Source organism: Trachinotus anak, unplaced genomic scaffold, assembly GCF_046630095.1.
Source record: "Trachinotus anak isolate AG129_WGS33_773 ecotype Australia unplaced genomic scaffold, CSIRO_AGI_Tana_v1 ptg000007l, whole genome shotgun sequence".
NCBI classification, from domain to species: domain Eukaryota; kingdom Metazoa; phylum Chordata; class Actinopteri; order Carangiformes; family Carangidae; genus Trachinotus; species Trachinotus anak.
In genome coordinates this window covers 8977154-8992722 of record NW_027273858.1, presented here as the reverse complement: position 1 = coordinate 8992722, position 15569 = coordinate 8977154, and the positions used below count along the sequence as shown (strand labels likewise).

The 15569-nt window shown below is 39.9% G+C and overlaps 2 protein-coding genes across 3 annotated transcripts; one reads left to right on the top strand and one right to left on the bottom strand.

Annotated features, from left to right (window-relative positions):
* Nucleotides 1-125: 125 nt before the first annotated feature.
* On the bottom strand, nucleotides 126-8996 carry cuzd1.2 (CUB and zona pellucida-like domains 1, tandem duplicate 2). Of its 2 annotated transcripts, XM_071480305.1 has the most exons (25): nucleotides 8941-8957; nucleotides 8759-8817; nucleotides 8407-8551; nucleotides 8185-8253; nucleotides 7386-7527; nucleotides 7097-7293; nucleotides 6876-6974; nucleotides 6178-6222; nucleotides 5975-6073; nucleotides 5716-5760; nucleotides 5513-5611; nucleotides 5332-5355; nucleotides 5113-5211; nucleotides 4854-4898; nucleotides 4651-4749; nucleotides 4470-4493; nucleotides 4251-4349; nucleotides 3429-3461; nucleotides 3202-3346; nucleotides 2817-3022; nucleotides 2251-2426; nucleotides 1864-2094; nucleotides 1616-1776; nucleotides 469-713; nucleotides 126-321 (listed from the first exon to the last, which is right to left on the bottom strand). In XM_071480305.1, exons 3-25 carry the CDS (start codon nucleotides 8456-8458, stop codon nucleotides 263-265), a joined length of 2493 nt encoding a protein of 830 aa, XP_071336406.1. In that variant the 5' UTR covers nucleotides 8459-8551; nucleotides 8759-8817; nucleotides 8941-8957; the 3' UTR covers nucleotides 126-262. The 2 variants fall into 2 exon arrangements, with proteins under 2 accessions (XP_071336406.1, XP_071336408.1); XM_071480307.1 differs by lacking the exons at nucleotides 5975-6073; nucleotides 6178-6222 and having other exon boundaries at nucleotides 8941-8996.
* A 1533-nt stretch (nucleotides 8997-10529) lies between these two features.
* On the top strand, nucleotides 10530-15270 carry agt (angiotensinogen). The gene is made up of 7 exons (XM_071480309.1): nucleotides 10530-10894; nucleotides 12244-12691; nucleotides 12813-13179; nucleotides 13348-13472; nucleotides 13647-13795; nucleotides 14276-14432; nucleotides 14523-15270. Exons 2-7 carry the CDS (start codon nucleotides 12281-12283, stop codon nucleotides 14697-14699), a joined length of 1386 nt encoding a protein of 461 aa, XP_071336410.1. The 5' UTR covers nucleotides 10530-10894; nucleotides 12244-12280; the 3' UTR covers nucleotides 14700-15270.
* The last annotated feature ends 299 nt before the right edge of the window (nucleotides 15271-15569 follow it).

Below are 15569 nucleotides of genomic sequence, written 5' to 3'. Positions count from 1 at the left end.
GCTGCACTTGGTCTTTTGTTTTCCTTTTCCCCACCTCTGTATTCAACAAAAGTGATATTGTTATTATGGTGTGTTAATATTTAACATTCATTTTAGAGTATAACAATGAAATACACAAACACAGATTGTCTTTTGATGATGTTTTTAATCAGGTAATAAGATAAAGAAAGAAATGGTGAGTATCATTCAGTGTCACAGTGAACAGAATGGAAAGAGCTATAGATTTGTAAAGATGATTGAAGTAGCTCACTGCTATATCATGTTAAGCCTTGTCCTGCTTCTTGTCCTGCTCATGAGTCTCTTCTTCCTTTTTCTCAGGATCTAGCAAAGAGAAAATAGTGACATGTCCTTAATTGTAATTTTTTCTTGAGATCATGAGATCACAATGATTTTTCGTCCTGTTAACCTAATATAATTCTTCAATTGATCCACTAATGATATCAAAGGCAGGTACAAATGGCTACAGACCTTTGAGTTGGATGGGACCCAGAACCAGAGTTTGGCTGTCATGTGCTGACCCCACATCTCTGCTCAAACGTCTACTGCAGCCACGACGGCAGCGGGAATTGTAGTCAGAGGCTTGGCATATCAGGACCTTGCACTGGATGTACACTGACTCTGTGGCTCGCAGGAACTTGAAAGACTTGAATGTGAAACGAGCATAGGCACGGGTGCCAGAGATGTAGGGATGGTAGGAACTGTCCATGCGACACCTGAAGGTGATACAGAGACAATGTTACTGCACAATACAGTTACAATGAATATACAAGGAACACAGATTATCATGTTAAGAGAACAGAAAGGGCCTGTACTTTTTTTATTAACATTTGGAAGTAGAAAAAGACGTATTTACACTGCAGTGTAAAAAAAAATATATATATATATATATACCCCTGCAAATAAAATCCTACTTTAGTAAAAGAACAAAAGCATCATTAGCAAAATGTATAGAAGTATCAAAAGTACTCATTCTGCAGAAAAATGATTCTATATTACATCATTTCATTGTTAATACTGATTCATCAATACATAGATAGCTGTAGCCGCAGGAGGTGGAGCTCATTTGAACCTCCTCAAAAGAGTCACCAGATAAATATGAGAGGTCAGGAGGTGAAGTTTGGGTTTGGGTTGTATTTTTTTTCTTTTATGAAATTGGATCATTTTGCATCTTTTGGTCTCAAAGACTTTTTAAATGAAACCAACAGATGTTTACAGTGGACATGTCTTCCTTGAGATTGCTAACAAATCATAGACATCTGAAACATTACAAGAGGCCACAGCTGCTATTTTCTGAAGAAATTGTTTAATCTAAGTGTTTTAATATAAAACATTTTATAATTGTAACTGTAAAAGTAGCTACAGCTTTAAAATAAATGTAGCAGAAAGAAAATATAAAGTATAAGAAAAAGTACAGGTACCTCAAAATTGTACTTAAGTATAGTACTGCAGTAAATGTACCAGTGATGTTTGGCAGTACTCACTAGAATTCTGAGCACTGACTACACTAATCCAGCTGCTCTTATTTTGAAAACAGTCACAGGAAGCCAGTGCAGGTTAGTTGCTTTATCTACACTGCTTGTGGGGAGCAGTGAAGCAAGGGACACGCTCATCTTACCCGTTACGGACCAGGTAGTAAGGTCGGGTCTGGAAATCATGGGGCGATGGTGAGGTCACACAGGTGTCAAGAAAGAGGACCAGGGAGCTGTCACCCCTTCTCAGGTCCACTTGGACAAACATGTTCTGGTTGAGTGTCACTATGTATGGAACTTGAGTCACCTGAGAGTGTAAAATATCAGCATCATGTAAGTATTTACAATAGGAATCTTCTGTATAAACAGTCACCCCATTACGACCCAAACACACCTTGTAGTAGAAGCTGCTGGATGTGTAGAAAGCCATGCTGGTATTGAATCTGCCTGTGCCCACAATGGTGCTGTTATCATGATGTTCCACAATGTACATAATCTGGGAGACTGAATCCTGCTCCATTCGGCATCCCACATTCAGTTTAAAGTGGGACTGGCGTGTGATCTCACCGGAGTTGGACGTGTAGGCACGGACAGCATTGGTGTACACAACTCTGCCATTCTCAAACTGTTCATGGTAGAAGACAGTGGAGAACTGTCACACTCAAGATTCCACTGACATCTGCATTTACTGTATGTCCTAACCATCACAGTAATTTGTGGGAGAGTTATTACAAAGTACTGTGTAATGTCAATGTTTCTCAGAAGGTGATGACTTATTTACCTTTCGGACATTGCCGCAAGTGTTGATTGGGAAACTGAAGACCACCTGGTATCTGGAAACCTGGGGTCTGCAGTTTGGGTCGTCCAGGTACAGACTGTGGCCGTCGTAGCCGAGAGAGTTCAGGTAACTCCTCTCAATCACAATGTTCATGTTGTCTGAGGAACAGTCCACTCGACCTGACAAAGGGCACAATATTTTTATTGTAACAAGCACTCAAAGGATTGCCATGAAATTTTGGAGAGACATTTGCAGGAGTCATATCAGACAGGTGTTAAAAGGGGGTACTACAGTAATTGTTTTGCACCTCCATAAAACTGAAGGAATCAAAAGACCTTCTCTGCCTCGTAATTACCCACATCTTTCAAACTCCACACCCCTTGTTTGTAAAACAGGCTTTCTGTCTTCAGCCCAAACTGGGACACCCCTTGTGACAGTTTTACAAGCCACAGCAGACATATAGATTGTTTCACAGGAGGTATTTCAGTCCACAAGAGACATTTAATACACATAAAATAAAATCTAAACTAGACATATTATACCCACTATTGAATATACCATATATGTACCTGAGCTTGGTGGCAAAGAGCTCATGAACTCAGCTCTGAACCCTCGGCCGACAACAGAACCATCCGTTCGGAAGAGCACCGTCATGTAGTTGGAGGTGGAGTAGAAATTGCTCAGACTGTTGTTGCACACTTTCCCCAGATATCGTGAACCAACAGACGGCCCATCATAGACTGCAATGTAGTCACAGGAGCAGCAGTTCTCCAGTCTGGTTTAAAAAATATGATAAAAGCCATCAATTATGAAGACTGTTCACTTCCTCAAAAAACAGTTCCAGTGTTTCCTTAATGATGATCAATATAGAGCCTAACTCTATATTTTGTTGGATTTTTTTCCACATGTTGATAATGATAATGATCTCCAAAAAACAGTCTGTTCCTCACTCACTGCAGGTACGTGAATGCCAGGAAGATTCTTTGGTCAAATGCAGCTCTGAGATGCCAGACACAGTAGGCGTTGTCGTTGTAGTAGGAAGGATGGTTTGGGCTGGAGAAGTTGCCGGAGCCAAACAAAGAGCCTCCACAGGGCTCCGCTGAAGGTGGACAAGATGGCACAAGTGTCATTGCAGTGAACTATCTTTAAAGCAGGCTCATTTTGCACACTGAGCATCTTACCTGAGGGCGAATGACTTGTGTATGAGCAGTAGGCTGTTCAAAAAAAAAAAAAACAAAATCCAAATTACTCTTTGGTGAAAACTGTCATAACAGTGTGCTGAGCTTTGAATGACATGATATGTACACGAGAAGTCATAGCAACAGTTGAACAGATGTGACATAGAAGACCCCATGAAACTGACACTTAAAATTGTAAGTTGTAAAACTGTAAATCTTTAATAATTATGTCATCCTCTAAAGAAAAGCTTCAACCAATAACTCATATCTAATATCCCTTTAGATTTAAATTAAACACTGATCCATCAGAGTATGTTAGGGTTAGGGTTAGGGCTGCCCCAATGTCCTGTTCCAACAGGAAGTACATCACACTAAAGAAGTAAAAACACCATTTTATGTTGGTTTAAATCCTCTGCCGATCATTCGATCCAGAAAATGACCCTTTTTATGAGTAGATCCAGTTACGTGCAAGACTTCCAGCAATTTGTTCAATTCACTGGCATTATAATCTGTATAGAGGTCCCCTGGTATGACAATCATCCTGATATAACATTACTATATTACATTCTGAGAGGTCTGACAGTGGCCGACTAACAGGCAGATACACGACAGAGAGAAGAGAATAAATTGATTACTATCTTTTACACCTCCTCTTGCTGTGTAAAAACATTATGATACACCTACTGTTTATTCTGCAACTGTGAACAAAACATATTATCACACCACGTCCGTATGAGCCCTGAGGAATTTGACAGAGTGATTCCTTCAGCAAGACAGGGCTGCGGAGCCTGTTAACGCTGTTGATTCGTTAGACTTGGCACTTACAGTTGTAGTCATGACAACAGTTGCCATAGTATTGACAAGAGCTTGAGCAGGAGCAGCTTCCCATGTAGTTGCCACAGTTGTAGCGACACGAGGGCTGCTCTGGAAGACACGGGAGGACATAGTCTTACCAAAGTATTTACAGCTCTCTGTAAGGAAAGATGAATTTGACCTTTGAGCTGCTGCTTGAAACTATTCTCAGTCATACAGATACTTAAATACCTGTGGTCATGGATCCGCAGTAATCTGAGAGAAAGACAAAAATTACAGAAGTGAATTCATTTTCTAATTTTTCAATTTTCACTCCTATTTTGCTCCTCCTCTCTTCTTCTAGTAAACATGAAGGTTTAAACATTGGTGAAATAGTGAGGCTGTTGAAGTGTGAGAACTGATGGACACGTACTGTAGTAGTCATGACAACAGTTGCCATTGTACTGACAAGAGCTTGAGCAGGAGCAGCTTCCCATGTAGTTGCCACAGTTGTAGCGACATGAGGGCTGATCTGGAAGACACAGGATGATGTTGACATCACATTACAGCTACTTAGGAACCATTTCATATCAAGTACTCCAAGATGAATTGGCTGTAGCTTGAAGGGTTTTATACCTGTGGTTTCAGGGCTCAATGTAGTTGTATGTGTTGGGCAGTAATCTCGATGAAAGAAAAGGAAAGATGAAGTCATTATCTGACTGCATAACAACTAGTATCACACCGACTGTTTGTTTTTCAGTCCTAAACAAAAATAGACAATGTTATGTGTCATTCTCAGCACAGCATTACACTGGAGTTTGACAGATGGATTCCTTCAGCAAGACAGGGCTGCGGAGCCTGTTAACGCTGTTGATTTGTTAGACTTGGCACTTACAGTTGTAGTCATGACAACAGTTGCCATAGTATTGACAAGAGCTTGAGCAGGAGCAGCTTCCCATGTAGTTGCCACAGTTGTAGCGACACGAGGGCTGCTCTGGAAGACACGGGAGGACATAGTCTTACCAAAGTATTTACAGCTCTCTGTAAGGAAAGATGAATTTGACCTTTGAGCTGCTGCTTGAAACTATTCTCAGTCATACAGATACTTAAATACCTGTGGTCATGGATCCGCAGTAATCTGAGAGAAAGACAAAAATTACAGAAGTGAATTCATTTTCTAATTTTTCAATTTTCACTCCTATTTTGCTCCTCCTCTCTTCTTCTAGTAAACATGAAGGTTTAAACATTGGTGAAATAGTGAGGCTGTTGAAGTGTGAGAACTGATGGACACGTACTGTAGTAGTCATGACAACAGTTGCCATTGTACTGACAAGAGCTTGAGCAGGAGCAGCTTCCCATGTAGTTGCCACAGTTGTAGCGACATGAGGGCTGATCTGGAAGACACAGGATGATGTTGACATCACATTACAGCTACTTAGGAACCATTTCATATCAAGTACTCCAAGATGAATTGGCTGTAGCTTGAAGGGTTTCATACCTGTGGTTTCAGGGCTCAATGTAGTTGTATGTGTTGGGCAGTAATCTCGATGAAAGAAAAGGAAAGATGAAGTCATTATCTGACTGCATAACAACTTGTATCACACCGACTGTCTGTTTTTCAGTCTTAAACAAAAATAGACAATGTTATGTGTCATTCTCAGCACAGCATTACACTGGAGTTTGACAGATGGATTCCTTCAGCAAGACAGGGCTGCGGAGCCTGTTAACGCTGTTGATTTGTTAGACTTGGCACTTACAGTTGTAGTCATGACAACAGTTGCCATAGTATTGACAAGAGCTTGAGCAGGAGCAGCTTCCCATGTAGTTGCCACAGTTGTAGCGACATGAGGGCTGATCTGGAAGACACAGGATGATGTTGACATCACATTACAGCTACTTAGGAACCATTTCATATCAAGTACTCCAAGATGAATTGGCTGTAGCTTGAAGGGTTTTATACCTGTGGTTTCAGGGCCCCATGTAGTTGTATGTGTTGGGCAGTAATCTACATGAAAGAAAAGGAAAGATGAAGTCATTATCTGACTGCATAACAACTTGTATCACACCGACTGGTGCGGACGTGGGCGAGCAGAAATCTGTATGACAGAGAGATTACATTGATAGATGAGCCTTATTCACTACTTCTACTTGGCAAAGACCAGTGTACTGCTACAGCCTGGTCTTACTTTCAGTGGTGGAAGAAGTACTAAAGTCTTTTATTAAAGTATCAGTACAACAATGTCAAAGTTACACTCATTATCCTAATAAAGAAATGGTTCAGAAGTAAATTGTACTTAAAGTATTAAAAGTAAAGGTACCCATTATGCTAAAAATGTACTGTTATTGCTGATGCATTAATGTGTAAACAGTGTTTTACTATTGTAGCTGGACCGCAAAGGGTCGCATTATAAATCAGTGGGGTCATGAGATGATTATTGGGCTGATACTGGGCTTTATCTTCAACAATGAATTCTATTTTGTAAGATTATCATATGTTATTTTAAGTAGTTGAGTAGGTTCTCCCATTAAAAATGAAGTGGAATAGAAGTTTAAAGTATCATGAAATTAAAATGCTGAAATAAAGTATGAGTACCATAAAACTGTATTCAAGTGCAGTACATGGGCAAGTGTACTCCGTAATGTTCCACCTCTGCTTACCTCGATAGTCTGCGCAGCAGTTCCCTCTGTATTCACAGCTTGAAGAGCAAGAGCAGCTTCCGACTTGGTAGCCACAGTTGTATCTACAGGAACCTCTAGCTGCAAAAAGAGAAGACAAAACAATTCCCATCACTGGTTTTTTACTGCAGTTAAAATCATGGATATCATTAGAATGGGGACACACTGTGTAAAATATTTTGGTCACATCCAAAGCGACTTACACACAACGTTGTAGTAAGCCTGAAATCCTGAGTGGCTAACACTGCCATCACTCCTGAAGCGCACTGTCAAATAAGCCCCCGTGGAGTGGAAGGTGGCGTTGTTTCTGCCACACACCTTCCCCAGAAGCCTGTTTCCAGTGCTGGAGCCATCATAGACGTAAATGGCATCAAAACCGCATGTTGCGTGACTCTCAATGCTGTTATAAGAGCAAGAGAAGAGCAGGCGTTGGAATTTAAAGCCACAGACAATACAGCAACAATAGTTAGTGATTGCAGAGCATACACTTACTTTACATTAGATAACTCCAGCTGCACAATTTGTCTGCCTGGTCTGATGTACCATGTACAGTCTGCTCCGTGCGGGTAACTGTCTGGATAGTTGGGGCTGTTGAAGGAGCCATAGCTGCTATACAGGTAACCACCACAGTATTCTGATGTGAAGAAAAACAGGCGCACAAAGAATGGAGAAATAAATGACAAGATGAAAACTGACAACAAGATTGACAGTCTTACAAGTAGGAAAGATAGTGAATGTGTAATAAAATATTTTGTGTGGTACAGAGAACTTAAAAAAGCTGAGATCAAATGTTGACTTTCAATGGGATGGGAATCTAGATGTCAAAGACATCCTCAAATGTATTTTGTCAAAAAATTTCTTACTTGGTCTTTAGGGTGTTCATGCCAATTGCGTTTGATCTGTGTGATTATCTCTCCTGACAAAACTGCACTTTTTACAATAATGTTGTGACTCTGAGCAAGACCTCCAAACCATGAGTTGACATTGTGCAAAAGTAGAGAGAGAGAGACAGAGAGTACCTGAATAAGTTTTGTGGAAGTGATCAGCACCAGATGGGTTAGGGATTACAAAATAATAGGTCATTAGGCTCAGATGATGTTTTAGTTATCTGGATAATCTCTTTAACATGCTTAGTAAATGGCCTTGATGTAGCTGAAACTGCTAAAATCACCTGAAAACAACACATCGGCCCATTCTGATAGAGACGGGGCAAGAGAAACATTTTGGATGTATTTTAGACAATAAAAGCTACAATGACATCATTCTATTTAGTTTAGAAGTAGTTTTGTACCTGAAGTTCTTGGCAACTCAGTTGCACCTGGAGTTTCTTGCCACTGTGTTGTTTGAAAGCGATCAGCACCTGATGGGTTAGGGATTACAAAATAATTGGTCATTATGTTAGTTAAATTCCAGCACAGGTAACAACAGCCAAAAAGAGTGAATGTAAAAACATATCGAATCTTTCCAACTGCCCAGTGCTCTATCTAAACAGTAACAAATTAGTGAATAATACCTTGCACTCCACGTGTGGCGATCACGCAGCAAAGAACCAACAGAGTCCACATGGTGAATCCGTTCACTTTCCAACCTGCTTCAGATGCTGAACCCGGCAGCTTATATACCCAACAGCCCACTTTGAAGCAGCACCCTTAAAGTTTCTGACGTCATCAAATGTGATAGTGATAAATTACTCAGTAATTGTGCATGAGAAACACACACTTGGTTAACTATCATAAAGATTGTTCACATCTAGTTTAAGGATGTGTGTTTTAAGATATTTGCTTAAGACGCACACTGGACCTTCATGCTGGTTTTGGGAACTTACAAATGAGAGGATAATAAAATATACACTATATTAATCTCACATGTGTAACTGACATCTGCTGCAGAAGTTGTGCAAGAATCCTGCTGCATCAGTTGCATCCTGTTAAAGTAAGAAAATATGAACATCAAACATTTTATTTTCAAACTAATATACATACCATGCCATAATGACAAGGCTGTTTCATGTATGTTAAAACCTGTAAAATGTCAAATAAAACCTCACCACACAGCATCTTATAACTGTACTGCAGGGGGGCTCAGTAATCCATCCATGATTTGGTTTACAATCAAATACCTGCAAAACTAAAGACATTCCCATCTGCCTCAGCTGTACTTTGTATTTTGTGCTAATGTAAATGTCAGCATGCCAACACACCAGACTAGGTTGATGAACATGGTAAACATTCTACCTGCCAAGAATCATGACTCATTGAGCTGCTGGCATGGCTATAAACTCTTATTCACTGAAAGTCAAGATGTCTAAATCTTTGTATTAGTGTATGTTAGCAAATAAGAACTGTAGTACATGGTGTAAATGTTTCCTACGTAGGCTTGTTATGTATTGATTCAACGTTAAAATACATAAAATGAAATATATTGCATTTTTGCATGTGTTTTCAAATTTACAGTGGATCATTAATAATGAATGAGGTTTACTGTTCAAAATGTACAATCATCTTATAGCCTACTATTACTGTCATCTAGCATACAATACATTTTATTGTTCAAGTATGAGTATTCAGTGCCTTAGCAAAACACTATTGTCACAAAACAAATTTGCTGTGAGGGATCATTGTCAAAAAGGTTTGTTGATGTCTAGTGCCTCTGTAAAATAGGAATATTGCACATTTAATCAATATAAAACAATTGTTTGCAGAGTGATATCAGTATCACTATAAAAAATATTGTATATGAATTCAGTAAAAGTGTCAGCAGTGAGTGACATCTGATCAGATCTGATCAGATACTGCATATTACATTTTATATAATGTTAACAGGTGAAACAAATTTTACAACAATCCATCTCATTCTCAGCGTTACATAAAGACTTCTAACTTCCCCTTATCAGCTATTACTTTAACAGTGTTTATAAAAGATAAAACCAGGGCTGTAAAACACCTGACATGATATGATGTTTCTTTTGCTGATGAGACAAACCCTGCCCTGTTGAGGCAGGATTGTGTGGAGGATGTTCTCAAATATATATTCACAAATTAGTTTACCTGCCTATTAGGAACATTTGAAAGGTGTTTGCTCTTTTCCCAGGACGTGTTGGGTTTGTTGACCCTCTAAATTCAGCTGTAACATCCTTTTAAGAGATCAATAGTGACATGAAAGAGAGATGAAATAAGGATAAGAGACATATTATTGGTTTATTTTACACTTTATTAGTTCTAACTTAGCTTTTTTTAGGGGCTCATTTAGTTAAATATACCAGTCAGTGGGATGGCTGCAGAATTTTTCAAGCATTATGAGCATTATTGTAAATTTATAGCAAATTTGCACTAATGGCATGGAGTGAATAATGATTCTTATGGATTACATCTGAAAGTGAACAAGTTAAGAGAGATGAAGACAGGATAATATTATGACATAATAATAGCAGAACAATTAAATATAATATGAAAATGTGTTTGTCTAGTCATATTTGATTGTTTTGTTTTTTCTCTCTCTTTTAATGGTATCTTTTTTTCTTGAACAGATTGAAGTGACCCAGGTTTGAGACTTACTTACTTGTTTGACCCTTTCAAGCAAAAATTACAAAGAACATGCGTAATTAGCATCTCCACAATATGGTGACTTCTCAGTGAGTCACTCTGATGGCAAACACAAACAAGCATGGCTGTCCCTCTGCTACTCCTCCTTTGTGGAAGCTGAGCTGTACTTTTCACCCCCTCCAGGATGTGCTTGCATCATCCTGCTTAAGTCAACATGCAGAGGGACATTGGGTGGTCTCTTTCTTCTCTCTGTCAGACCTATTTATCTATAGTAGCAGCTCGTCAGTACAAAGCGGGCTGTGAGTCACGGCAGCAGAGCCCCTGACTCAATGCTGCTTTGGTTAATCAGTAACCCGAGTGGGAGCACCATGGTCGGCTGGCAGGGTTAAAATAAGGGAGCAGAGGAGTCAGGACCTCATTCAGCACCTCGCTCAGCAGCAGCAGCAGCAGACACACACGGTAAGAGCAAACCTTGACTTTATCTAAGTCATTGCCATTTACTTGTGCAGTAAACTAATGTTTGCATTTAGAGAACTGATGGGAACATTAATATTCTAAATGTCTAAAAATGTCTAAAATTAAACTTTGTAGTTTAATTTCAGGGTTACCTACTTCGTAAAAATAAATACTACAACAAATTTCTGTAGATTTCCCCCCTTTGAGGACAAGATTATTGTGAAAATAGCCATAGCATGCGTAAAATTCTGGAGCTTGACAGAAAACGTCTCTGATCATGAATCAGCCATGTTTTTTTGACCTCTGTCATCAAGTCACTGAGTACACAGGGGGGTTGGTTGTGTATAAGAACATTTGAGTGCACTGGTTTTATTGATCAGGAACCAAGGCCATGTCCTGTGGTACATGTCCAAATAGTGGAAAATCTAGTGTTTACTAACCTCTTGCAAAAGTCCATCAGTCCATATGTCTGCACGTTCAACTCGAAGGATAAAGTCCTATTTTTGCATAAGAGCACTTACCCGAGTTCTTCTCCTTCATTTAGATTAATGCATAAAAAGTTGTCATAAAGAAGAGCAAGTTGTCAGTTCTACTTGGATGACCAGCTGCAGCATTAAAACTGTGTTTAATCTGCATTCTTTAGGAGCTCCAGCAACAAAATTGCTATGGACAGTTGAGAAAATGTAAAATATCTCAATGAACTTGCCAATATATTTATTTTCATTTTAAATATATACTTCATGTGCGTGTAGAAGTTTGTTTTGCAACTTATAGTTGTTCATTCAGGTATGTATGATATAAAAACAAGTATCACATTTTCCAAAGTGTCCAAAGTGAACAGTTTTGTTTTAGAATATGGTGATAATTTGAGCATGTAAATTTGTTTGATGACTGCGTGAGCACATTCAGTTTGTGTCTCCAATGTGAAGCCTGCTTAAAAAGAATAAGCAATAAACAATATCTGAATGAAACATCCATCAGTAAACAGATACAAACTTACACACACACACAGACGCACATATATGCGTCTTCATTATCTATGCGACCTCTGTTGCAGAGGGTAATGCCTGTTCTCATTCACTGACCAGCAGGAGAGAGGACACACAAAGAGTGATCAATCAATCACTGACATGCCGCTCTATGCCCAGTGTTCCTGCCAGCCAATCCTGTCAAAGACGGAAAATCAGATTCAGCCAGATTCAGCCAGATTTCGGACGAAAGCCACACTAATAGTCTTGTAGCGTTCACAGATCAGCCAATACTCAGTGCTCACTAAGAGGTTTACAAGAGGCTGTTTGTATTTTGATAAACTTAATTCATCTTAAACCAAAAATATCTGTCGCCCTCCACAGACGGAATCATTTAAAGGTGACTACCAACAAAGGTAAAATGCAGAGATTGCCTCTTCTAGTCCTCCTACTATGCTGCTGCCTGTCGGGAAGCCAGGCCAACCGCGTCTACATTCACCCCTTCCATCTCTTTGCTGCCGAGAATGTCAGCTGTGAGACCCTGCAGACCCAGACGTCCAAGCCCCTGGAGACTCTTCCTGTGACCCCCCTTGATATTGAAGTCCTGACACCAGACAGCAGGGACCAGTCAAAACTGGATGCTCAGAGGCAGAACATCACACAGAGGACGGCAGTACTGGCAGAGCTGCTGAACTCTCTGGGCCTGAGGATGTACCAGGCTCTCAGCAGCAAGCAGCCCAGCACCAACACCCTCCTCTCTCCAGTCAACAGCTATGGATCCCTTGTCACTTTCTACCTGGGAGCCTCCAAGAAGACAGCGCGCCCATTCCAGGTCTTTGCTTTTGATTTGTTCTCACTTGAGTGACATGGTCCTAACCATGTATCTGGTTATTAAGTCTTGTACTTAACCTCAAAAAAAGTAAATTATTCCCATTCCTTTCCTATCTGTGCAGCTTCTTCTGGGCCTGAGCAGTGACACTGACCGAGAGGACTGTGTATCTTTAGTGGACGGACACAAGGTTCTCAAGACCCTGCAGAGCATCAACTCTCTGGTGGACGATGGACCCAAAGATGAAATCACCACCCAGGTCTGGGCCTTCACTCGCCAGGATGTTCAGCTATCAGAGGACTTCATTCAAGGCACACAGGACTTCTCAGATGCATCGTTCATCCGCAGCGTTGACTTTTCCAAAGCTCAGGAGGCTGAGCAACTGGTCAACAACTTTGTGGAGAAGACATCAGGCGGGAAGGTGAAGAGCATCTTCAAAGACCTGAACTCCAGCAGTGACCTTCTGTTGATTACTTCTTTCAACTTTCAAGGTCTGGCTCTGTTAAGTTGATTTTGAAATACAAAGACTGAGATTAGACTTAGATTTAAAGCTGACATAAAACAAACTGAAACCCTACAAATATAAATGTTTAAAGTACTGTCAACTGCTGCACCCTCCCTGCAGTATCTGACTGTGTTCTTTGGTTGTGCCTGTTTAGGCAACTGGAGGACAGCCTTCCAGCCAGAAGAGACATCCTTGCAGGAGTTTCATGTGGATGAATCAACCACAGTGATGGCTCCACTGATGACCCACACGGGTCAGTACCACTACCTGAATGATAAGGTAAATCCTATTTCAGTAGATTTGGGTTTTTTATGCTGATTGGTTGGCTCATTTGTGTCTTTTTGTTTACTGCATATCTGCAGCTGTAAAATGTGAAATGAGCAGGAGGTTTGAGCTTTCTCAAATCTTAATGACTTCAGTCATCAATAATATTTTTGTTTTGTTACTCTGAAGGCGCGGCGGTGCACTGTTGTGAAGCTGTCTCTGAGCAAAAGGTCATACATGTTGCTGGTCCTGCCTCATGAAGGAGCCAACCTCCATGACATAGAGTCGAAGCTGCGCACAGACGTGATGTCTGGCTGGCATCAGAGCCTCCAGGAAGGGTGAGTATTGTCTTTTTTTAAAACACTAACTCGAGACCTGGTGTCACTTCTGATAATTTTGATGTCTTTGCGAGTTGACCGACTGGAAATCAGAAGCATCTTTTGTCATCTTTAACTCTGACACATCACTTTATGTTATGGGCCTGTTGTGCGTCCATTTTTAATTCCATCATCTTCATGTACTTTAGGCCTATTTCCTATAGTTACAATTTATTGCAATCAATTGTTGTTTTTTTTTTTGTTTGTTTTTATTTTGGCCGTGGCTGTAGAAGTATGTGCACTTTTATTGGCTACAGATTAAAAGACCTTAGTTACTGTCTATCAGTGCATCAATCAGTCAATAATGGATTATCAAAGCAATGTAGAGCAAATGAGGCTATGGCTATTTTTAGCAGAGAAAGAACCCAGTACAACCCCATTTTAGTTTAAATAATTTTTATCTCGAAATTTTAATTTATTCTTCCCCCCTCACCCATCCAGTCTGCTGGAGCTGTCACTGCCAAAGTTCTCCCTGTCCTCTGAGACTGATCTGCGTGACCTGCTGACCAACATGGACCCAGAAATCGAGGCCAAACTGTTGGGCTCCCAGGCTGAGTTCAGCAAACTCAGCAACACCAAGCCCTTCACTATAGATAAGGTGAACTAGATGAGCGGTCAGTTTGTCATATAATGAAAACTACTCACTGTGCATGTGTGCATTATAACATCTCTCTCTGTCTCCTCTCAGGCGGTCAACAAAGTGTTGTTTGAGATGTCAGAGGAAGGAGCAGAGCCTCAGGACAAGATACAAGAAGCGGGCGTCCCTCTGAAACTGTCCATCAACCGTCCCTTCTTCTTTTCTGTCATAGAAGGAGATTCTAACGCCATCCTCATGCTGGGCAAGATCACAAACCCAACAATCTAAACTTATATAGTAGTTATATAGTATAATACCAACAGAAACCTCTGACATGAAAGATGCCCAACATACCAGGTCCATTTCCTTACAATCTACTTTATCGCCTACAGGTTAAGCTTCCACGGAGGCTGAAATCAATCATTCAACAAACATCTCGCTTAGATCACACCCTTGTCTTTCCAACTGAAATAATGGCCACATACAGTACATGAGGAATGAAGTACAACCTCACACAAGACAAAACTATCAATATTAAACAGTGTTGTGGTTATTTTTCACCACCTACTTGATCCTCTCCACAAATTCCGGATTCACTCAGGATCCCTGTCTCAGTATTTATGAAAACCTGTTACTTTAAGCTGACTTATTTTCAAGCAGTCTTTTAAAATCCTAATTGTTTTTTTTCCTGTAAAATTTATTATAGCAGAGTTCTGTACAGTATTTTTCAGTAGAGTAGGTACAGTAACCATGATTCTCTACATTGAATGACTAATACGTTGTATATTGTAACTAAGAGTTTATTTTTGTTTTGTTACAATTTGTGATTGCTAAAATAAAACATTTGTTTCCAAATATATATTTAATATGTCATTGTCTTCCCTCTGGATTTAAGTCTTTATCATTTTAGTGTTGTATCAATATTCATCACCACCTGAAGCGGTTAGGAGAGAAACCTACAAAACTGGGCTGCAGGGAAATATTGCAAAACAAGTCATTCACCTTTGTTACTGTTGACTGTGTGGAGATTTTGAGAATAATGATTAAGACAATAATCTACTTTGGGAACCATCTAATGAACTATACTACAACATCAACAACAATATTTTCCAATTTCACAGATGATAAATCACATACATATTTCTGTTCCTGTTACCA